The sequence below is a fragment of the Mustelus asterias genome, chromosome 13 (genome assembly GCF_964213995.1).
Source record: "Mustelus asterias chromosome 13, sMusAst1.hap1.1, whole genome shotgun sequence".
NCBI classification, from domain to species: Eukaryota; Metazoa; Chordata; class Chondrichthyes; order Carcharhiniformes; family Triakidae; genus Mustelus; species Mustelus asterias.
The window spans coordinates 69,745,746-69,771,149 of record NC_135813.1 but is presented as its reverse complement, the minus strand read 5'-3'; the positions used below and the strand labels follow the sequence as shown (position 1 = coordinate 69,771,149).

Here is a 25,404-nt window from a genome sequence, read left to right as displayed (position 1 = left end):
TAGAAATTATCAACATCACTAAAGAAGCAGTGTTAGGTAAGCTAATGGGGGCTAAAGGTAGACAAGTCTCCTAGCCCTGATGGAATGCATCCCAGGGTATAAAAGAGATGATGTGGAGATGCCGGCGTTGGGCTGGGGTGAACACCGTAAGAAGTCTCACAACACCAGGTGAAAGTCCAACAGGTTTATTTGGTAGCAAATACCATAAGCTTTCGGAGCGCTGCTCCTTCGTCAGATGGAGTGGAAATGTGCTCTCAAACAGGGCACAGACACAAAATCAAGTTACAGAATACTGATTAGAATGCGAATCCCTAAAGTCAGCCAGGCCTTAAAGGTACAGACAATGTGTGTGGAGGGAGCATTAAACACAGGTTAAAGAGATGTGTATTGTCTCCAGACAGAACAGCTAGTGAGATTCTGCAAGCCCAGGAGGCAAGCTGTGGGGGTTACTGATAATGTGACATAAATCCAACATCCTGGTTTAGGTCGTCCTCATGTGTGCGGAACTTGGCTATCAGTTTCTGCTCAGCGACTCTACGCTGTCGTATGTCGTGAAGGCCGCCTTGGAGAACGCTTACGAGACAATACACATTTCTTTAACCTGTGTTTAATGCTCCCTCCACCCACATTGTCTGTTCCTTTAAGACCTAGCTGGCTTTAGGGATTCGCATTCTAATCAGTATTCTGTAACTTGATTTTGTGTCTGTGCCCTGTTTGAGAGCACATTTCCACTCCATCTGACGAAGGAGCAGCGCTCCGAAAGCTTATGGTATTTGCTACCAAATAAACATGTTGGACTTTAACCTGGTGTTGTGAGACTTCTTACTATAAAAGAGATGGCAGGGGAAATAGCAAAAGCACTCATGGTGATTTACCAAAATTCGCTGGACTCTGTGGCGGTTCCAGCAGATTGGAAAACAGCAAATGTGATGCCACTGTTTTTAAAAAAAGAGGTAGACAAAAGATGGGTAACTATAGGCCGGTTAGCTTAACTTCTGTAGTGGGGAAAATGCATGAATCTATCATCAAGGAAGAAATAGCGAGACATCTGGATAGAAATTGTCCCATGGGGAAGACGTAGCATAGGTTCATGAAAGACAGATCATGTTTAACTAATTTGGAGGAATTCTTTGAGGACATGATGGACAACTGGGAAACGGTGGATGTGGTGTATCTGGATTTCCAGATGGCATTCGACAAGGTGCCATACAGAAGGCTGCTGCATAAGATAAAGGTGTACAGCATTATGGGTAATGCATTAGCATGGATAGAGGATTGATTAACTAACAGAAAGCAAAGAGTGGGGATAAATGGGTGTTTTTCTGGTTGGCAATCAGTGACTAGTGGTGTGCCTCCGGGGTCAGTGTTGGGACTGCAATTGTTTACAATTTAGAAAGATAATTTGGAGTTGGGGACCAAGTGTTATGTGTCAGAGTTCGCAGATGACACTAAGATGAGTGGTAGAGCAAAGTGTGCAGAGGACACTGAACGTCTGCAAAGGGATATAGACAGTTTGCGAGTGGGCAAGGATCTGGCAGATGGAGGACAATGTTGGTAAATGTAAGGTCATCCATTTTGATAGAAATAACAGCATAATGGACCATTATTTAAATGGTAAAAAAATTGTCGCATGCTGCTGTGCAGAGGGACATGAATCACAAAAAATTGGTTTGCAGGTGCAGCAGATAATTAAGAAGGCAAATAGAATTTTGCCCTTTATTGCTAGAGGGATAAGAGTTTAAAAACAGAGAGGTTATGTTGCAGCTATATTAGGCAGCTGGCGAGGCAACACCTGGAGTAGTGTGTACAGTTTTGGTCTCCTTACCTGAGAGGATTATACTGGCACTGGAGGGGATGCAGAGGAGATTCACTAGGTTGATTCTGGAGTTGAGAGGATAGGCTTATGAGGACAGACTGAGTCGACTGGGACTATACTCATTGGAATTTAGAAGAATGAGGGGGGATCTTATGGAAACATATAAAATTATGAAGGGAATAGATAAGGTAGAAGCAGGGAGGTTGTTTCCACTGGCAGGTGAAACCAGCACGAGGGGGCATAGGCTCAAAATAAGAGGAAGCAGATTTAAGACAGAATTGAGGAGGAATGTCTTCACCCAAAGGGCTGTGAATCTGTGGAATTCCAGCCCAGTGAGCAGTTGTGGCTATCTCATTGAATGTTTTTAAGGCAAAGATGGATAGACTTTTGAACATTAAAGGGTAATGGTGAGCGGGCGGGTAAGTGGAGCTGAGTCCACGAAAAGATCAGCCATGATCTTATTGAATTAGGGAGTAAGCTCGAGGGACCAAATGGCCTACTCGTGCTCCTCGTTCTTATTAAATGGCAACTCTCACAATTCTTGCTGCAAGAACAGTAAAACTATTCAACTGAATGTAATGTCATTACAAGATTCAAAAATATTTATATAGAAGCAGCAGAAAGCAGTCAATTTAGATATGAACAGAAGAGTAGAAATGTATGCTTGTATGTTAGACTCTTGAAACACTCTGTTTGGTGGAGCAGCTATTTGTGCCATTAATTACTGAGCATCTAAAGAAAGGGAAAGCTTTTTGCAAGGTACCATTTGCTGGAAGTAATGAAACAAATGCGTTTTGTTTGAACATAAGACTTACAGCATTTGCCTTAAATCGTCATTTTGTCCAAAGTGTTTATCATTCAGCAGGCTGGGAATTTTTAAAAAACTATCACTGCTTAATGTTGCGTTGGAGAGATTTCAGGATGGCAGCAGTCATAGCTTAATTGGTATGATGCAAGGCCTTAGAATCCTTAGGAGCCCGAGTTCCAATCTTGTTGAATAATTTTACTCTATTTATTAGACAATATTTAAAAAGCATAAACTCTTCAATGATTCATAAATTTTAATACCTAATTTTTGTTGCAATAGAAATGAGCTATTGAGGATGAACTTTAACTTCATCTGTGTTTATCAACAGCACTGTAACATGTTTGTCTAAAGAAGTCATTTCTTTGCAAAATACTTAGTGCAAGATTCTCTGGCCTTCCCTCAGCGTTTTTCTCGGCGGCAGGAGGCAGGACACGGTTCGTTGGAGGTGGGATCATCTGATCCCGCCACCGTCAATGGGAATTCCTATTGAAGCCACTCCCCACCGCCGGGACTGTGCTGCTGGCGAGACTAGAGAATCCTGCCAGCGTGAATTCTGGCCGTAGACTTGACGTGATATGGTACCATTTAAATTTGACTGCAATACAATACTATTTAAATTTGATTACTTAGTCGCACCGTTGCCATATCTTGTGAAGATTGAAAAAAATGAGCCCGTGCTTGCGAGAATTGCAATGCTACATCCATTGCCATCGCTGAGACCGCCCATTTCCACCTCTCAGCACCTGACTCTATCCCTGCCTTGATTCATCTACTGCTGACACCCTGCTTCAGATCTTTGAATAGTCAAATCTATGCGTAACAAACACACTCCTGGCTGGCGTCCTTGTTCTACCTTGTGTAAACTTGTCATCCAAAACTCTGCCCACTAAATCCCATCCACCCCTCTTGCTGACCGACAATGATTCCCAATTAAGCGATTTTAAAAAAATCCCCACCCTGGTTTTATAATTCCTTCACGCCCTCGCCTCTCTAATTTACTCTACAATCCTCATATCTACACTCCATCAATTCTGGCTCTTGGGCATCCCCGGCTTTAATTGCTGGAAGTTTACTGGCCAGACCTTCGGCCTCCAAGACCTAAACTCGATAATTCCTTTCTAAATCTCTCTCTCTCCTTTTGGGAACTCCTTAAAACAACCCTTTGACAGAGCGAATATCACCCTTCCCATTCAAATTCTGTTTACTGCACCTTTAAAGTGCCTTGGGATGATTTTACTAGATTAAAGCTGCAATATAAATGCAAATTGTTACTGCCACCACAATAAATATTAAACATGAACTGTGGCATTACTGTAAATAAATTGTCTTTTTAGTCGATAATGCAAGCAACAAACCACTTCAGTATATGATGAAAATAGACAAGTGCATTCATTTCTTGTTCAATTTTATTTCATTACTTTTTTACAGACATAAGGGCGCAATTCACCCAGCTCACTACGCTGCTCAGGTAGTGCAGCGGACGGCGGTCATGAGTCTCTCAGGCCATTTTTTAAACAATGTAATCAGCCGGAAATCAGCATGAGGCTGATTACAATATAGGAGTGTCAATTTCCATATCATTAGCAAGTCCGGGATGGTATACTTCGGGCTCGCTAATCTCTCCCTGCCCACCAGGAGAGTTACTCACCAGGGATTAAAGCTGGTTTCCCCATGAATGGGGACCAGGTGTGTGATCACCCCGCTGGTGGAACAGAGGCCATTGAGGCCCCCCTGGGGATGTTGGGGGCAGGGGCATGCCTGGTGGGCAGTGCCAGCCTGGCACCATGGCACTGCCCATCAGGCAGTGCCAAGGGGGCAGAGCCAGAGGTGGTGGTGATGGGTGGGGTGGTGGGGACCCGCTGCGCACTCTGCATTAGGGATTGATGGGGTTGGAAGGGTGGAGGGCGATCGGTGGAGGGGTGGGGTGGGGTGGGGTGGAGAGTAGGGATTGGGATCGGGCTGGCCATAGTGAGGCGGGAGGGGGGGGGAGGGGGGGGGAAGAGTAGGGATTGGGATCGGGCTGGCCATAGTGAGGCGGGGGGGGGGGGGGGGGGGGGGGAGAGGGGTGATGGGAAGCACGGACTCCGTTTGCACAGAGTCCCGGAGATTCATTCCTTTCAGCTCGCCCAAAAACAGGCGGGGAAAAACTCCTGTTTCCCTGCTCGTTGGGCGCTTAGTTCTTTTTTGGGAGAATCGCCCCCAAGATATGAGTAATGGCTTAAAAACTGATTCTTCTTGTTACTACCTTGTATTAAGTTGCCTATCATGGGTGGGATTTTACGACCTCACTTGTCCTGAAACTATAAAATCCCGCCCGAGGTCAACCGAGCTTTCTGCGGTCCACTCCTCGCCCGCTACAATTCCTGTGGTGGGTGGGACGGTAAAATTCCGGCCCATACGTTCTGACCATGGCCAGGGTTTTACCGCCCCCCCCCGCCGCCACGGGAATCAGAGCAGGCAAGGGGCGGACAATGGGAAGGTCTATTGACCTCGGGCCCGATTTTATGTTTTCCGGATGAGCAAGGCTGTAAAATCCTGCCCCATGTATCCTCTTCCAACTCAAATCCACAAAATAACATTATTAGAAAATGTCCAGTAGATGGCACTTGTTTAATAGCAAAGCTAAGTATGGAAACAATCATTGCATTTTTCTCTAAAGCTGCTTTAAGTATATTTTTAAAGAAATTGAAATACCAAGATTCTAATTTAGAATATTTGAATTGTAAATCTTGGCACAGGCCTATTTAAAGTGAGACCCACTTGGGGTGGGGGGGGTAGGGGCGGGGAGGGTGGTAGGGGCGGGGAGGGTGGTAGGGGCGGGGAGGGTGGTGGGGCGGGTGGTAAGGACGGGGAGGGTGGTAGGGGCGGGGGGGTGGTAGGGGCGGGGGGGGTGGTAGGGACGGGGGGGTGGTGGGGACGGGGGGGTGGTGGGGGCGGGGGGGTGGTAGGGGCGGGGGGGTGGTAGGGGCGGGGGGGTGGTAGGGGCGGGGGGGTGGTAGGGGCGGGGGGGTGGTAGGGGCGGGGGGTGGTAGGGGCGGGGGGTGGTAGGGGCGGGGGGGTGGTAGGGGCGGGGGGGTGGTAGGGGCGGGGGGGTGGTAGGGGCGGGGAGGGTGGTAGGGGCGGGGAGGGTGGTAGGGGCGGGGAGGGTGGTAGGGGCGGGGAGGGTGGTAGGGGCGGGGAGGGTGGTAGGGGCGGGGAGGGTGGTAGGGGCGGGGAGGGTGGTAGGGGCGGGGAGGGTGGTAGGGGCGGGGAGGGGAGTAGGGGTGGGGTGGGGAACCCAAAGATGACATACAAGAGGTGTTCTTCTTGCATGATGGGGCCAACACAAATCTTCCAATTATTTGGTATCTACTAAAGCACGAGCTTGGGAAAACAGCTTAAAATGTTCTGGAAATGTGGATCAATTTTCGACCCAATAAATAATGCCCACGGGATGTGACTTTGTGGCTTAGGCTTAGAGCAGAGTCCTGTATTCCTTCAGTCCCAGGTGAACTTGCCTGAATGCAAGTTCAATTCTGCTTCTTATATTAATAGTTGCATCCATCGCGATTACAACTTGCTGCTTTGAGAGTTTAAAAAATTCTGTTTCAAGAATGTTGACAAAACACCAAACAAAGCCTCTGTTTCTAAACAAAAGGAAATGTAACTTTAATCAAACACATTTAATGGTATCAAATCATTTTTCATATACATAACATAAACTCACTAAGCTTCAGCAACAACCATATCACGAGCAACTTGAAATGCAGCAATAAGTGAGCTCAGTTGAATTTTCTCACTGGTTCCTGAAGCAAGCCTGTACCTATGAAAGTAAAGAAAGTTAGTTATTTCCACAATCCCACTTTTTAAAGAGTTTTGCTCCTTTTCACTCAAATTAACCATGTAACTCGAAAGCTGTCCACAGTGTGTTCCTTAAATATTATTTGGTTCCCTTTCAGATATCCATTAGTGCATCAGGAAAATATAGTCAATAATACACAAATCAATTGCTCTGACCTACATTACTCCGCTCCCGAAAGCTATTTGTGGTGTTATCCGCTTAACTCAAATGAGGCGAGCACTGGGGAAAAATAAGCCCCAATTATTTACATAGTAGTGGCAACAATGTCCACTAACATTGCACATATGGTAATCTACCATTTGTTGGGTTCCTTTGTGTAACAATAAACAGTCCAAATTAGTTTAACCATAGCAACATCGTTGCCAAGAGCAGTTGTTATTGACTGCCCCATGTTTTAAATAAGTTATTTGCAATTACTAAGGTAATCAACACTATAGCCTATTGACCAAAATCCACTATAAGCCTACTGATTCTCATAGCTATCTTCCTGCACTTCCTACCATCCCACTTCCTGTAAGGACTCTCTTCCAGTTTCATCATTACACGTGTTCTGATGATACCATCTTCCACATACCGGTGCTTCCGAAATGACTTTTCTTTCCTTCAACCGCTGTTGACAGGGCTGCCAATTTTGTCCATCCTATTTCCTGGACTTCACTCTCCCTTTCCCTTCTCCAAAACTACAATTGAGTCCCCTTTCCATCACACTAGAAACACCTTCACCCCCTCCCCTTTCAGCATTTCAGAAAAGACTGTTCCTTCTGCAATGTCCTGATCTATTCTTCAATCCACCACCAGTTGCGAGTTGTCTTAAAACCTCCACCCTCATCATCCATTCCAGGTAAAAGGGCAAATTACTTGTACTTCTTTCCATTATTGTACTGTATTCATTACTCACAACACTGTCTTCTCAAATTGGAGAAACTACATGCAAATAAGCTGATCACCTCTTTCCTGCCTGCAAATATGACCCTGAGCTTCCAGTGATCCATCATCAGACCATAAGACATAGGAGCAGAATTAGGCCACTCGGCCCATCGAGTCTGCTCCGCCATTCAATCATGGCTGATATTTTTCTCATCCCATTCTTCTGCCTTTTCCCCATAACCCCTGATCTCCTTATTAATCAAGAACCTATCTATCGCTGTCTTAAAAACACTCAATGACCTGGCCTCCACAGCCTTCTTAACATCTGTCCTCAAACTTCCAATGAAGCTCAACACAAGTTTGAAGAACAACATCCTGTCTTTTCATTAGGCGCATTACAACCTTCTGGATTTAGAATTCAATAATTTCAGATCACAACCACTGCTTTTTTTTTTGGACAATAGCTTTTTAATAATAGTCTTTTATTCAATAAAGACTCACAGTCCAAAGGCTGAATTGCAGTGTAGCTTACGTTGAAAAATTCATATATAGGCTAAGCGATCGGATTGAGAACAAACATATTACAATCATGTCAAAACAAAAATAGATAAATTGATCAGCTAATAGGGAAGTTGTGGATGGATATTGTAATAATTCAGCAAAATGCCAATTTCCCATCACCAAACACCCTTTATTGTGTACCAAGAAAGAGACCGCTTCCGCAGCTCACCGCTAGGTAGTGCAACACCTTGAGACCTACACCAATGGTCTGGGTGAAGTAACAGGTTTAAAAGCCCCCCGCTGAACGTTTCCTCTTGGGAAAGCCTCAGTTTGCTCAATAAGGGAGCTCGTACTCAATGGGACATCGTTTGATGATGCTTTGTGGCCATCATAACAGATATTAAGAGTAAAATCGAATTAATATTAAGTTAAAATTACAAACCAGCACACCATTCCTACATCATAGGCACTGAAGTACATATAATTTCTTCATTTAAGTACTTCACTCGGACCCAAACCATATAATGAATAGGGTTACAGCAGTACCTTTCTGTCCTACTCTTTATGGGGTTGAATTTAGTCAAACGTCTGAGTTGCTCTGATTGTTCTGGGTGTGGTAGGGATAGTAAGAAGTCTCACAACACCAGGTTAAAGTCCAACAGGTTTATTTGGCAGCACTAGCTTTCGGAGTCTCACTAGCTTTCGGAGTCTCAGACTCCTTCAACAGGTGAGTGAGGACTCACTAACTGTCCTGGCTGAAGACAATACACATCTCTTTAACCTGTGCTTGGCCCTCTCTCCACTCACATTGTCTGTACCTTTAAGACTTGATTACCTGTAAAGACTCACATTTCAACCATTATCTTGTAAATTGAATTTGTGCCTGTATATGACCTGTTTGTGAACACAAGTCCTCACTCACCTGATGAAGGAGCCTTAGACTCCGAAAGCTAGTGCTGCCAAATAAACCTGTTGGACTTTAACCTGGTGTTGTGAGACTTCTTACTGTGCTTACCCCAGTCCAACGTCGGCATCTCCACACTGTGGTAGAGATGGCCAGTTCTGAAATTGGGTAGATTGCCTAAGGGATTTTCTGGAAATACAAATATTAACTCTTTCCTGTTTTTAGAAGTTTGAGATTTGTGACATGAAGGATACTGTCGTATGACTTGATGCTGAGGGCCCAAGATCAATCTGAATAAGGCCAGACTGACACACAGGCATAGCAAGGGACAATGTAGTCAGCATAAATCAACAAAAGGCAATGGACAGGAAGCCTAACGGGATGAGGGATCTGAGAATGAAGATCCATAAACTTGTTTTGTTTTAAATCATATTGTCCACTGAGCTATCCCGCTTCTAATTGGCTTGAATGTGTATATCCAGCATTTTCAAGGTCTAAGTTTAAGTTTATTTATTAGAGTCACAAGTAGGCTTACATCAACACTACCATGAAATTACTGTGAAAATCCCCTAGTCGCCACACTCCGGCACTTGTTCGGGCACACTGTATGTCAGGGTGTAGTTGCCTAACTTTATGTCAAGAGTCTATGTCCATGGCATTACATTTAGTATCATTTAACTGCAGTTTTCTCGTCATCATGTTTCCTGGATGTCACTGACCATACTTCCATGGCCTAGACTCTGCAACCGTCATATTGTCCATGTACTTACAGCATTTGAGACCAGAAGAACACAATATCATTAATGAGGATTAGGAAAAGTATTGGCCTTACCCAAGTGCCCTGGGCACACTTGCTGTTAATTGAACACTTTTGCAAGGACAGTCACTGTATCTTATATAGAGTGCAATGGACAAGAATCTCAAATTTAACAGCTTCATAACTATGACTTATAATCAACCCCGTCAAAACATCTTTGAAAAATCTGTTATATCAGTGGTTGGTGTTGCAAAAATGCTGATAATATTAGAACAAAATTAGTTCACAACATCAACGAGACAGTTGGCGTTAGATCTTTCAGCCCAGCTGGAAAACTGATGACAGTCAAGTAAGGGATTGATGTCTAATAGTAACTACTTCATCATAAACAGCTCTGCAACCTTGGAGAAGTAGCTATTCGTAATTCTGTTATTCTCATTTATACTTCCATTAGAACCATCTTTTGATCTACTACTTGTCCTTTTACCATTACATTCCCTTTTTCCTTGCACCATTATCTCTTTTGTCATTGCATCTCTCTTACCTTCCACCTTATCACAGGTATAGGAGTAGTTTAAAGTTTAAAAGTTTATTTATTGGTGTCATAAGTAAGCTTATATTAACACTGCAATGAAGTTACTGTGAAAATCCCCTATTTGCCACACTCGGGCTCCTGTTTGGGTACACAGAGAGAGAATTTAGCATGGCCAATGCACCTAACCTGCACATCATTCAGACTGTGGGAGGAAACCCACACAGACATGGGGAGAACGTGCAGACTCCGCACAAACAGCAACCCAAGCTGGGAATCAAATCCAGGTCCCTGGTGCTGAGGCAGCAGTGTTAACCACTGTGCCACCGTGCAGTTTTTTTTTTAGGCCATTTAAACCCTCGAGCCTTTTCCACCATTCAATTCAGATTGGAAGTAGCTAATATAAGCCTGCTATTCAAAAAGGGAGGTAGAGAGAAAGCAAGGAACTATAGACCAGTGAGCCTAACATCAGTACTGGGGAAGTTGCTTGAGTCTATTATCAAGGATTTCATAACTTGGCATTTGGAAGGCAGTATTATAAGCAAAGTCAGCATGGAATTACAAAAGGGAAATCATGCTTGATGAATCTACTGGAATTCTTTAAGGATATAACTAGTAGAGTTGACCGAGGAGAACCAGTGGATGTGGTTTATTTAGACTTTCAGAAGGCTTTTGACAAGGTCTCACATTAACGGACTACTATGTAAAGTTAAAGCACATGGGATTGCAGGTAATGTCTTGAAATGGTTAGAAAGCTGGTTAGCAGATAGGAAGCAAAGGGTTGGCATAAATGGGTCTTTTTCTGATTGGCAGTCAGTGTCTAGTGGGGTTCCACAGGGATCTGTGCTAGGACCCCAATTGTTCACATTATATGTTAATGATTTGGAAGAGGGAACTGAATGTATTATCTCCACATTTGCAGATGATACAAAGTTGGGTGGGAGGGTGAGCTGTGAGGAGGATGCAGAGATGCTTCAGCGTGATTTAGACAGGCTGAGTGTGTGAGCATCTGCATGGCAGATGCAGTAGAATGTGGATAAATGTGAGGTAGCAATAATAGGAAGACAGATTATTACTTGAATGGGTGTAAATTGAGAGAGGTGGATACTCAACGAGACCTTGGAGTTCTCATGCATTAGTCGCTGAAAGTAAGCACGCAGGTACAGCAGGCAGTAAAGAAGGCAAATGGTATGTTAGCCTTCATAGCAAGAAGATTTGAGTATAGGCTAGGGATTTTTGCTGCAATTGTATAGGGTGTTGGTGAGGCAACACTGGGAGTATTGTGTGTAGTTTTGGTGTCCTTATCTGAGGTCCTTGCTATAGAGGGAATACAGCGAAGATTTACCAGGCTGATTCCTGGAATGGCAGGTCTGTCATATGAGGAGAGACTAAATTGGTTAGGATTATATTCACTGGAGTTTAGAAGAGAGAGGGGATCTCATAGACACTTATAAAATTCTAACAGGGTAGACTCAGAAAGAATGTTCCCAATGGTGGGGGGAGTCCAGAAGCAGGGGTCATATTTTGGGGATAAGAGGTGAACCTTTTGGAACTGAGGTGAGGAGAAATTTCTTCACCCAGAGGGTGATGAATATGTGGTATTCACTACCACATAGATGAGTCCAAAACGTTGTGTGATTTCAAGAAGAAATTAGATAGAGCTTTTGGGGCTAAAGGGATCAAGGCATATTGGAGGGGGGGGGGGGGGGATCAGGATATTGAATTTGATGATCAGCCATGATCAAGATGAATGGCACAGCAGGCTCGAAGGGCTGAATGGCCTTCTAGAAACTGCTTCTAGTTTCTATCAGGGCTACCTGTGATAAAAATTCTATATACCTGACTTTCCCCCATATTCTTTAACATTCCTTTGGTTAACAAAAATCAATCTTAGTTTTAAGGGTAACAGTTGATTTCGTATCAACTGTTGTTTGAAGAGACTTATAAACCTCTATACACTTTGCACGAAGAAATGTTTCTCAATTTCACTCCTCAAATGTTTGACACTAAATTTTAGACTATGTCCCCAGCCCTAGAATCTCCAATTAGCACAAAATCGTGAACAGCTCTATCTGCTCCCTTAGTGCCTTAAAAATCAATCAAATCACCCCATCAATCTTTCAAATTCCAGGGGTTACACCCCTAAATCTTTTCTTTTTAGCTGAGTCCTCAAGTGTCTAGTCATAGGTTCTCATAAATCTATGTTGCATTCCCTCCAAGGTCAACATATCCTTCTTAAGGTATGGCTCCCAGAACTTCTTGCAGTACTCCAGGTGTGGTCTAACCAGGATTTTGTATTGCAAAAGCATAACTTTTACTCCCTTATTTCCTATTCCACTAGGTACAAAGGACAACATTACATTAAACATTTTGATTTTTTTCTGTACTTGCTAATGGCATTTTTATGACCTGTCCCTGGACCCCCAAGTGTATTTGGGCTTCCACTGTTTCCAGCTCTTTGCCCATACTCTTCTATCCTTTTTAGGCCCCAAATAGATGACCTCACATCGAAATTCAGTTGCCACAGTTATGCCAATTCACTTGATCCATCCGTATCTTCTTTATAATTTCCTGCTTCTGTCTACACAGCTTAGCATTCTCCCAATCTTTATTTCAACAGAAAATGTAGCTTTATATCCTATTACCAAGTCATTAATAGTTAAAGGCCCCTGCCCTAGATGGCATAGTGGTAGGCACTGCTGCCTCACAGCGCCAGGGACCCAAGTTCAAATCCAGCCTCGGGTCACTGTCTGTGTGGAGTTTGCACGTTCTCTCCGTGTCTGTATGGGTTTCCTCTGGGTGCTCTGGTTTCCTCCCACGGGTGTGCGGGTTAGGTTGATTGGCCATGCTAAATTGACCCCAGTGTCAGGGATTAACAGGGTAAATACATGGGGTTACAGGAATAGGGCCTGGGTGGGATTGTGGTCGGTGCAGGCTTGATGGGCCAAGCAGCCCCCTTCTGCACTGTAGTGATTCTATGATTGTCCCTACTCTCTCTTTCCATTCAGTCAATTTCCTCAAAAATTAATAACTTCCCTTCAATTGCATGAGCTTCAACAGTCTCTCATGAGGAACTTTTATCAAATGCCATCTGGAAGTCCATATAAAAAATGTCCCTAGACATTTCACTGTCCACTGTTTTCAAGTCTTTTAAAGCTGAAAGTTTATTTATTAGTGTCACAAGTAGGCTTACATTAACACTGCAATGAAGTTACTGTGAAAATCCCCTAGTCACCACACTCCGGTGCCTGTTTGGGTACACTGAGGGAGAATTTAGCATAGCCAGTGCACCTAACCAGCATGTCTTTTGGACTGTGGGAGGAAACCGGTGCACTTGGAGGCAACCCATGCAGACACAGGGAGAACGTGCAGACTCTGCACAGTGATCCAAGCTGGGAATCAAACCTGGGCCCCTGGCGCTGTGAGGCAGCAGCGCTAACCAATGTGCCACCGTGCCGCTCTCTAAAGAAATTAATCATACCCTCAAAAGAAAATTTCATCAGCTGAAAATGTTCAAAGTGTTCAGTCATCCTATCCTTAATTATAGACTCAACAATCGACATTAGGCTTACTGGTCTGTAATTTCCTGGTTACTATCTGTCACCTTTCTCAAATTGCAGGGTGACATGCACAATTTTTGAATCTAAAGGAACAATTCTGGAATCAAGAGAAATTTGGAAGATTACGATGAGGGCATCTGCAATGTTTTAACTTATTTAATTTAAAATCCTGGGATGGAAACTGTGACCTTCCTTCTTGTTTTTTTTATTCCTCCTTTACCCATTCCCAAGCTGTTATATCTCTAACTTTTTCCAGTTCTGATGAACAGTCATTGACTTGAAATGTTAACTTAGCTTCTATCTCCCAAATGCTGTCTGACCTACTGAGTATTTTCAGCATTTTCTGTTTTTGTTTCCGATTTCCAGTATCATCACATTTTGTTATCCAAGTAATCAACACACTTTACTACACAGAATAATGTAAAAGGACAGGTAGGGTAGTTTTCTGTGTGAACATTGCAAGACTGACCAAAAATGCTCGTGGGTCAAAACACGATTTCTTTTAGCAATGCTTTTCCATTCAGAAAATGGGTGTTAAAGTGCTTATTAACACTTTGTTAATCAATTTCGTAACAGTTCATACTCATATCTCAATTTATGGTCTCTACTGATTTGTAACAAAACAATTAGAAGTACTGTTCCATGAACAAATGTATTTGAGGCAGTTATAGATCTTGTTCTTGATTAGTTTCTCAGGTTTCATTCATTTTCCGTGCAGATTCCTAATGATAGAAGGTTCAGTTAAGCAAGTAGGGTAGAGATGGAGTTATATAGTATGAGTTTAATCCAGCTATCGAGTTTCAGGTGCAGGGTCCTGCTTGATCTTTGTACATTGTTGTGTATGGCACAATGACACAGTGGTTAGCACTGCTGCCTCACAGCGCCAGGGACCCGAGTTTGATGCCCAGCTTGGTTCACTGTCCGTGTGGAGTTTGCACTTTCTCCCCGTGTCTGCGTGGGTTTCCTCCGGCTGCTCTGGTTTCCCCCCCCAGTCTGAAAGACGTGCTGGTTAGGTGCATTGACCTGAACAGGCACCGGAGTGTGGTGACTAGGGGAATTTCACAGTAACTTCATTGCAGCGTCATTTGTGACTAATAAAAAATTTTAAAAATTAAAAAACTGCTTATTCTTTTAAGAATGTTAACCACATTGCTGATTGCAGCTCTGATGAAGGGTCATCCAGACTTGAAACATTGGCTCTATTCTCTCTCTCCACAGATGCTGTCAGATCTGCTGAGTTTCTCCAGCTTTTTCTGTTTTTGTTTCAGATTCTGGCATCTGCAGTAGTTTGCTTTTATCTTGTTGATTTTATGTTCGGTATTATTTTGTTAGGAGTCCATTTAGAACTAGTCAGCAGCTTTTATGAGTTTTTTTTCAATTAAAACTAATGTACCATTCAGTACTTGTAATATGTTTGTAAAGCTACTCCCCCCACCAATTTTATTCCTGTTTGTACACTATCGTCCTGTGCATATACATTTTCTAAACAGGGACTGTTGACTAAAGTTTCAGGATATCTCGGCTGTTTTTTTCATCTATTCTGGATCCAGATGAAGATACCCCTTGAGCTACTTGGTGAAGTTCCCATAATAAAAGGGTGACAAAACTAAAAGTAATCTTGTTCGTGCCATGAAGGGAATGATATTTTATATTTTATCACCATGCAACGATACACAAAATTCTAACCTGATCTTAATGGAGTGTTTGAATAAATTATTTTAAATAAGTTCAGCAAATTTCAGTTTTACAAAAATCCCTTGGATGACACCAATTTGCTAATTTCACCAGTACTTTTACATTTTCATACGCAGATGCGCAGATCCTAGAATTATCCATTTAAGCAGAAAAATATGAAATAATACTTACTCGATATCAGCCATCTTGATCAATAAGTGAATACGAACCGAAGGTGGTAAATCAACTGAAAAACAGAAATACTATACATATAATCACAACACTACGTGATAATCTTCTTGTTAAAAATCTATACAGAGGGACAAAACTGAAAAAAAAACATGGACTGGGTGGTAGCAATTCCCAATGACTAGTGTCATGCACTTCCTAATGACCAGTTTTATGTGCTCAGAAATAGGATCAAATGATAGAATCAAATTAGTTTTCCAAACAAAAGTGCTCAGTGGCAAGATATAGGTTGGCAACTTTGCTTAGTTCACAAATTCTTACAAGAATTGTGTAAAAACCACCACTGTTACTTTTATCACAGCAGGAACTCACTTTTATCACAGCAGGAACTCAAATACACGCAGATTACGAATAGCATTTGTACATGAACGTTTTTCAATCAAACAGAAGAGATAACTAATCGGGAATTCAGTACACTTATTAAAATTAAGTAATGTTAGTTTTTTTTTCCTTAGGCCAAGGCAAAGGCAATTGCATCAGTTTACATTTGGGGAACAGTAGCACAGTGGCTATGTAGTAGATTAGTAATCAAGAGACCTGGACGAATGATCCAAAGACAAGAGAAGCCCATTTTGGCAGCTGGGAATTTAAATTCACTTAACTAAATAAATCTGGAATTTAAAAGCTAGTATCAAGTAGCTACCAGATTGTTGTAAAAGTCCATCTGGTTCCCTCATGTCTTTTAGGGAAAGAAATTTTCCATCTTTACCCTATCTGGTCTATATGTGACTCAATGTAGTTAACTCTTATCTGCTCTGAAATGGCCAAGCGAGCTACTCTGTTAAGGTAATTTCGAATGGGCAATAAATGTGGTCTTATCAGCCCACATCCGTGAATGAATAAAAGAAGCTCACATTTAATAGCACATTTAAATGTAGAAAAGTATCCAGAGTACCTCATGAAGCTGGAAGAGAAATTAGGAGCTATAATCAAAGGCCTGGTCAAGGGTGAGTTTTAAGGAGGGTCTTAAGTAGGTGGAGAAGTTATTATATTATTGAATGGTGGAGTAGGCTTGAGGGGCCAGATGGCCTACTCCTACTTTTAGTTCTTATGTTCAATGTCCAGGGTGAATGTTCTAGAGAGTGGGAGGTAGGCACCTGGCAGCATAGCCACTGATTTGGGAAGGGGGAAAGGGGCAGCAATGGGAGGGACAGATGTGAGGGGTGGGTGGTAGTGCAGATGAAAGATTATGATACCGAAAGAGAAAATGCTGGAAAATCTCAGCAGGTCTGGCAGCATCTGTAAGGAGAGAAAAGAGCTGACATTTCGAGTCCAGATGACCCTTTGTCAAAGCAGAGATTCTGATGCCTGAGATTCACATATAAAATAAGACCAACTGTTAAGATTTGGATTTGGTACATTTTTCTACCTTAACCAAAAGTTTCAAGTTGAAATTTCTATTTTAAGTAAAACACCAAATTGAAAAATCCTAATATATAAAACCTGGAGGGCGGAGTAGGAGGTCAAGCTACCATAAAATATTTAAATGTGTCCAGTTTCAGTACTGAATCCAATTGTGGATTTTTTGTTGCGTACAAGTTAATTTGTTGCACACAAGTAAATCACAGTATATTCCTGCAATAAGCTGACAGCAGCAGCAGTAACCTGAAATGGGGCAACAGACCAAAGTTGATGCAAATCAAAACCTACCAAAATCAAATCTTACTGTTTATTGAGACACACTTTAATAACTTATTAGATCATACACTCAAAATCCACCAAGTGGTACCTCCTACAAGAGAACATCTTGTTGTTATGGAAACACCAATGGTCTCCAAGGAGACAGGAGCAAGAAAACATCCAGCATCACCTAGCAGATGGTGTCAGTTGCAGGACCTGGTCTCTACTGAGTATTTGAATGCACACAGCTGTAACAAAGCTATCAACTACACTGTTTGCTGAATGCGCCCTTGAGATTTCCCCAAACATCTCCTTATTAATACATAGCAACACGAAACACCCAGTTTACATGACATAAGAGATAGGCTGAAACAATTTTTCCTGAATTCTCAGAAAAAATCGAACTAAGATTACTTTATACAAAGAAACTTGTGCTTATAGACTGAATTTACACCATCAATTTTTTTCAAAGAGTGCCTTATATATTGCTTTTTGTATAATTTAAGCAGTGTTCAGCATCTTACTGAGGCACTTGCATTTATTTTACTGAGTTTTGTATTAAAAATTATTACAAAAATTTGGATCTAATTCTTCAAGAGATTCAGGATGCTCTGTGTTTAGCTACTTGGGTTCTTCCCTTATTAAGAATGTTCTTTTTTTTAAAAAAAAAGGCACATGGTACTTATTTCAAAAACAACGGTGGTTGAGTTGAACAAAGTCCAAATTCAGGTTGGTTGCCCAAAATAGATAGGCCCAAATCATCTGATCCCAATAGCAGTGAAAGCAGAGATGTTCCCTGCTATTGAGCACTGTAACGACATCGGAAGTTATGGAGCGCCGATTTTTACTGGAACCCTGAACTTCCACTTGGTCAGAAATGGCTCCACAGAACCCTCGCTGATAGTCTACCCGAGACCTGTCAGCATGTAAACTTAGGAGGTTTGCCTGGTACTTGTATAGCTTTTTACCCTGATTTACTTGCGCTGTTCTTAGTTGCTAGTCCTGTAAATCAAGAGAAGTGTCAAAGCAGAGTTGGTCATGACAGGGTGGTGGGCACCTAGAATTAAAAACAATTAACAGGTACATGGGCGGCACGGTGGCACAGTGGTTAACACTGCTGCCTCACAGCTCCAGAGACTGGGTTCGATTCTGGCCTTGGGACACTGTCTGTGTGGAGTTTACATGTTCTCACTGTGTCTGCATGGGTTTCCACCAGGTGCTCCGGTTTCCTCCCACAGTCCAAAGATGTGTGGGTTAGGTTGATTGGCCATGCTAAATTGCCCCTTAGTGTCTGGGGGTTAGCAGGGTAAATAAGTGGGGTTATGGGGATAGGGCCAGGGTGGGATTGGGGTCAGTGCAGACTCGATGGGCCAAATGGCCTCCTTCTACGCTGTAAGGATTTTACGATTCTACATTTGAAAGTAACGAAAGTATCTGAACTGAAGACAAGCCTTAAGGTGCGCAGTCTTGTCTATATGTGACCTTTAACCACTTTCTTTAATGGCCTTGCAAGCCACTGAGCTGTGCCAGGAATGAATAATGATACCAGGAATGCCAGCAATACCATAATTCTAAGCATTAAATTAAAGGGCACCAGGAGGAATCCCTGAACTACTCTATAGTGTCATGGGATTTTTTATATTAAGTGTTCACCTGAAAAGACAGATGAGGCTTCAGTTTAACATCTTATTAAAAGATGAAATGCATGTCCAAAGTGCTGGACTGAAATGACACCTATATTATCTGCTTGATTTTTGCAGTGTGAACTATAACTCAAGTGCTGAGAGTGCTACCTGATGTGCCAAGCTAGCAATATTAACCGTACCAAAATATAACATCACAGAGTCTTTGGATTGGAAGTAATCAGATTTTCCCCGGAACTTGCCTAACAGAGCAAAAATTTAATTGTTTTATTCAAGACTCTCAGAGGGATGGAACATAGCTTTTCTAGAATTCACCAAAAATATTAACTTTACAATTATAGCTAATAAAACAATGGTCACCTTTGTACAATTGTCTGAGTAAAATAGAAAACTCAAAATGTCACATTGCCCTCATCAGGACTTCAGTCTGACCTTTTCCCAGATGGTATAAAGAAATGATACTAATCCCCAGTTTAATGAAATATAGCCAGAATGAAAGACATTTAAATACAAAATTAGACTGAATGTTTAGGAGCTGGTCATTAATCTGTGAAAATACAAAGATATCTTACATAAAGGCAATGCAACGGGCAATTTTTTGGCAGTGATGTTGTATTTAAATGTTTACTACTGATCATTTTAACGAAAAATGTAAATAAAACTGCAACATGCCACTGATTTTGTTAAATCAAGACCACTTACCTCTATGCACAAAAGTATGAATCTCAGTCAAAATGTCATGCAGGGCTAAACCTTTTAATGTCTTTAATTCCATGATATCTGAAGAGAAAGTTAAGGGATTTTAAAAAGACCGGCTGGAATTTACTGGCCGTTCACACCAGCGATATTCTCTGGTCCTGCCAGCAGAGCACCCCTGCCTGGGTTTCCTGGCAGTGTGGGGTGGCCCCGATGGTAAATCCCATCAACAGTGGTGGAACCAGAGAATCCCATTGCCTGCAAATGGCACACCGCCTCCCACCGCCAAGAAGCACACGGCTGGTAGGCCGGAGAATCCCATCCACCATGTTCGTTTAAACTAAATATCCTGCCAAATTACTTTTAAAAAGCTGTAGCACAATAGCCTGGAAAACTTCTGTTTACAGTATAAAGTCATTGCACAAGATCTTTAATAGGCCATTATACATAGTGACACTTTCTAATAAAATTCTCTCAACTTCCCAAAGTTTTGCATATATATATTTTGAGAAGGCACTGTACAATACAACTTATATTTATATCTTTAACAAAATTAAAGCATCCATGTCACGCCCCAGAGGCATTAGAAAACAAAATATGATACAAAACAACACATGAAGATGTTAGGGCAGATGCCCAAAAGCTTAGTCAAAGAGGTAGGATTTAAGGAAAAAAAACAAAGTAGAGAGGCAATGAGACGTAGGGAGGGAATTCTAGAACATCAGGCCTAGGCAGCTGAAAGCACACCCATAGCACAGGTGGAGCATATAAAATCTGGGATGTTCAACAGGCCAGAGTTAGAGGAGTACAGGTATCTCAGGGGGTTGCAGAACTAGGAGAGATTAAACCTTGAGATGAAGGAGCAGAAGTAGACCATTCAGGCCATCCACTCTGGTCCACCATTCAATGAGATAATAACTGATCTGATATAATTCTCAACTCAACTTCCCCACCATATCTCTATAACCCTTGACAAAAATGTTTAAATGAATTTAAAATTATTAAAAATCTATCTCAGCCGTGAACATACTTAATGGCCCAGCCTGTACAGCTCTCTGCAGTAAAGAATTCCACAGATTCACTACCCTCAGAGAAGTTCCTCCTCATCTCTGTTTTAAATGGGTGACTCCTTACTGTGAGATTACTCTGGTCTTAGACTCTCCCACAGGGGGAAACAACCTCTCAAGTGGTGAGAATGTCACCTACTGAGCCAAGCTAGCAATATTAACTATACCACTATATATCATAAAGTCCTTGGATTGGAAGTAAATCAAATTTTTCCAGGAACTTGCTTAACAGAGCAAAAAATTGTTTTATTCAAGACTCTTCCCTGTCAAGCCCCTGAGAATCCTGAATGTTTCAATAAGGTTGCCTCTCATTCTTCGAAATTCCAATGAGTACAGGCCCAACCCTACTTAACCTCCCCTCGTAAGAAAATCCCTCCATACCTGGGTTTAACCTAGTGAGGCTTCTGTGGACTGCCTCCAATGCCGGTATATCTTTCTTTAAATAAGGGAATCAAAAGTGTTCACGGTATTCCGGGTGTGGTATAACTAGTGCCTTGTATAGTTTTAGAAAGACATCCCTATTTTTATACTCCATTCCCTTTGAAATAAAGGTCAACGTTCTATTTGCCTTCCCAATTACCTGCTGAACTTGCCTGCGAGCTTTTTGTGACTTACGCACAAGGATCCCCAGATCCCTCTGTGCTGCAGTTTTCTGCAGTCTTTCTTCATTTAAATAATATTCAGCTCCTTTATTCTTCCTATCAAAGTGCATAACTTCACATTTTCCTGCATTATATTACATCTGCCACTCACTTAACCCGTCTATATCCCTCTGTAGACTTGTTGTGCCATCCTCACCTCTTGTCTTTCCACCTATTTTTGTGTCGTCCGCAAACTTGGCAATAGTACATTCAGTTCCCTCGTCCAAGTCTTTAATATATATTGTAAATAATTGTGGCCCCAGCATTGATCCGTGGCACTCCATTAGTTACAGGTTGCCATTCTGAAAATGCTCTCCTTCTTCTGACTTTCTGCCCTCTATCTATGCTAATATACGATCCCTAACACCATCTTGTTAAGTAGACTTTTGTGTAGTTCCTTATCAAATGCTTTTTGGAAATCCAAGTATATTACATCTACTGGTTCCCCTTTATCTACCCTGCTTGCTACTACCTCAAAGAATTCTAATCAATTGGTCAGGCATGATTTCCCCTTCGTGAAGCCATGATGACTTTGCTTGATTATATTGTGCATTTCTAGATGCTCTGCTATTACATCCTTTATAATGGACTCTAACATCTCCCAGTGACAGAAGGTAAGCTAACTAGCCTATAGTTACCTGGTTTTGTCTCCCACCTTTTTTGAATAAGGATATTACATTGGCAGTTTTCCAGTCCTCTGTGACTTTTTCAGAATTTAAGGATTTTTGGAAGATTACAGGGATAGGTAGAGTCCAGGTCATGGAGCGATTTAAAAACTAGGATGAGAATTTTGTAATTGGCTCCTGGAGCCAAACAACATGACAGGGTAAATCAACGAGCACGGGGGTGATGAATGAACAGCATGTATAGGGTTGCAAGTTAGAACATGGGCAGTAGTTTTGGATTACTGCAAGTTTACAAATAATAGAATGTAGGAGGCCAGCCAGGTGTGTGTTAGAATAGTCAAGTCTAGAAGTAACAAAGGCATGGATGAAGGTTTCAGAACAGTACTGACTGGCGATGCAGGCTTGAGGGGCTTTATGGCCTAATTCAGTTCCTCTTTTAATGTTCTTACATTTTAATGAGGTGGTGTTGATGAGGTAGAATTGGATGTTGTCAGCTTATATGTGAAAACTAATGTGTTTCAGATGATAGCACCAAAGTGCAACATGTACATGAGAAACAGGAGGATCTTTGGGGGAGGAACACCAGAAATAATAGTACAGGAGTGGGAAACCACTGGGGCGAATCTTGGGCTAGGATTAGACAGAAATGAGTGACCTAGGCCAGTGTTGTCCCACTCAACTGGACAACATTGGAGACACGGTAAGAAGTTTAACAACACCAGGTTAAAGTCCAACAGGTTTATTTGGTAGCAAAAGCCACACAAGCTTTCGGAGCTCTAAGCCCCTTCTTACTGTGTTTACCCCAGTCCAACGCCGGCATCTCCACATCACAACATTGGAGAGGCATTGGAGGACAGTGTGGTCAGCTTCAGGCAGAACGAGGAAGGAAAGTTTACCTTTGTCACAGTGACATAGGTAAGAGCAGTTTGCTGTGGCAGGGCCAGAAATCTGAAGTGGGGGGGGGGGATTCAAACATGGTCTTCCAAGAAAGATGGGGATAAATTTGGGAGGTGCCAATATGTTCAAGGATTTTAGAGACTTATACAAAATTGACTGCTAGGGAGAGCAAATGAGGTGCATGCATCATTGTTGGAAGAGGTATCTATAGATTATGTGTAGTAAAGAAAGCTATCTTTAGTGTGTATGAATTGATTCCTGAGGCTTCCGTCCATGCTTTTTCAAATGCAAAGAAGGACCTGAACAAGCTCAGATTGAATTTGAGGGGGTAAAACAAAATAATTTTGACCTTTGGATATGGGCAATAAAGATGGATAAAGCCCCTAGAGAGATTTTTGATAGTCACTAAAAATCATCTTATATTTTGCTTCTGAATGGCTTTCCACTGATATTAATAAACCACGATTACAAGCCACCTTTATTTTAAATATTATTTAAATATGCAGTCACCAAAGCAGAACTATTCATGATGAATTAAAGTCAAGACATATTGGTGAACCTATACAAAACTTCAGTTAGCCACAACTGAGTAGTATGAGCAGTTCTCAGCTCAACATGAAAGGATGTTGAGGCAACTTAGAGGATGCAGCACAGATTAATTGGAATGCTATCTGGTCTGAGGAAGCAACGATGACAAAAATTGGGGTTGTTTTCATTAGGAGAGGAAATTGAAGACTGATTGGATGTTTTAAATTGTGGGCTGAATTTTACATTTGGAGCATGCCCCAAAATATGAAGCCTGTTCACAGAACTTTGGTGAGGCCACAGCTAGAGTACTGTGTACAGTTCTGGTCACCGCCACATTATAGGAAGGACATGAATGCTCTGGAGGGGGTGCAGAGGAGATTCACCAGAATGCTGCCTGAGATGGAAAGTTATAAAGAGAAGTTGGATAGGCTTGGGTTGTTTTCGTTGGAACAGAGAAGACTGAGGGGCCACCTGATTGAGGCGTTCAAGATTATGGGGGGCATGGGCAGGGTGGATAGGGAGCAGCTGTTCCCCTTAGTTGAAGGGTCAGTTTCGAGGGGACACAAGTTAAAAGTGAGGGGTGAGGTGTTTAGGGGGATTTGAGGAAAACCTTTTTTACTCAGAGGGTGGTGATGGAATGCACTGCCTAGGAGGGTGGTGGAGGCGGCATGCCTCATATCCTTTAAAAAGTACCTGGATGAGTACTTGGCACGCCATAACATTCAAGGCAATGGGCCAAGTGCTGGCAAGTGGGATTAGGTAGACAGGTCAGGGCCTTTCATGCATTGGTGAAGACTCGATGGACCGAAGGGCCTCTTCTGCACTGTAGTATTCTGTGATCTGTTCCTGCCTGAGATCGTGTTGGTAATGTGATATTACACTGACTGGCCAATTAATGGCCATCCAGTGTGAAACGCGCTCTGTGAAAGGCTGAGCACTGCTGGGGAGGGTGGGTGGAGGCTGGGCACCGAGAAAAGGCAACGCTCGGGCTGGCGCTTCCAATGTGCTCGCTCAGGGGCACATCTGCTGTAGAGATGCCCGAGGGAGCTGCCGACCTGCAAAAATATAGATTTCAGTGGAACAACTATGCCGCGAGTGTCTAGGCAGCACAATCATACACAGACCTCAGTTCCCAGACACCTTTGTTAATTTTGAGCCCCGACTTTCATCTTGCCCTGGGTCGAGGTTGCAGCTTAAATGTAAAGGCCATCTTGCCAATCGGCCCGCTTGCCAATCATAAAAGCAGACGGGCAATGTAAAATCCCTGTCAATTGCTGTTTAATTCATTTAAGTTGGTTTTTTGATTGGTGATTCCCCCCATCTGAAATATTGCGTGAATGTGATGATATCGGGACATGTGCCTGACGTCTTCCCGCGTATTTTTACATGCTTTCGGGTTGGGCGCATGCTCACCAAGCATCGTAAAATCCTGGCTATAGAAGCAATAAGAAAGGTAGACAGAAACAGCTTGTTCTCAGTGACTATGAGGCCTGGAATGAGAGGAAAGAGATACAAAATTAAATATTAGTTTTAAGACAGAGAGCAGAAAAGAAACCTTTATTCTTATACACAGGGTGATCAGAATGTGGGCTGCACTACTAGAATTAGCGGTTCAAATAGAGACTATATCAACATTAAAGAATAGGTTAGATATGTGGCTGAAGGAAAGGAGGGGTCGTCAGAATCAGGCTCACTGGACTATGCTCATTTGGAAAATAAACATTAAGCTGAATTCTCTGTTTCCATGCTTTAATTTCCATGTAATTCCATGAGTCAGGTCTAAACAGAAACAATGTACAAATATCATATCAGTAAAAACATCGATATTACATATAACCTCTTCTACTTTCAATCCCAAAGGATACTCCTGTATGCAGTGGTGAAGTCTTTGTTTAACATCCAGTCAAGGATGTTTGCGATGTCTGATTTCAGTGGATGACCAGTACAGGTATACACCGTATCCTCGCTCACTTTATCATACGCCATATTCGTGCTCTGTTTGGTTCAGTACACAATTTGGTTAGTGTCAAACAAGGAAATGCCAGCACTTCCAACTCTTGTACAACACAAACAAATAACTGACCTGCAAAATATTCAAAGATCGACGCATATCACCATTGGAAAGTGTCACAATGGCTTTCATTCCATCTGGAGTTATGTTGACACTGTAATGACAA

The 25,404-nt window shown here is 42.3% G+C and overlaps 1 protein-coding gene across 2 annotated transcripts in view; it reads right to left on the bottom strand.

Moving 5' to 3' along the window:
• Window positions 1-6,236: 6,236 nt before the first annotated feature.
• Window positions 6,237-25,404, bottom strand: part of rfc5 (replication factor C (activator 1) 5) — a 56,390-nt gene continuing 37,222 nt past the window's right edge. For both annotated transcript variants that reach the window (XM_078226993.1, XM_078226994.1), the window contains 5 exons: window positions 25,311-25,392; window positions 25,093-25,222; window positions 19,475-19,552; window positions 15,453-15,507; window positions 6,237-6,426 (listed from right to left, as the gene is read on the bottom strand). In XM_078226993.1, coding sequence (XP_078083119.1) covers window positions 6,330-6,426; window positions 15,453-15,507; window positions 19,475-19,552; window positions 25,093-25,222; window positions 25,311-25,392 — 442 coding nt within the window. In that variant the 3' untranslated portion in view covers window positions 6,237-6,329. The remainder of the gene's footprint in view (window positions 6,427-15,452; window positions 15,508-19,474; window positions 19,553-25,092; window positions 25,223-25,310; window positions 25,393-25,404) is intronic.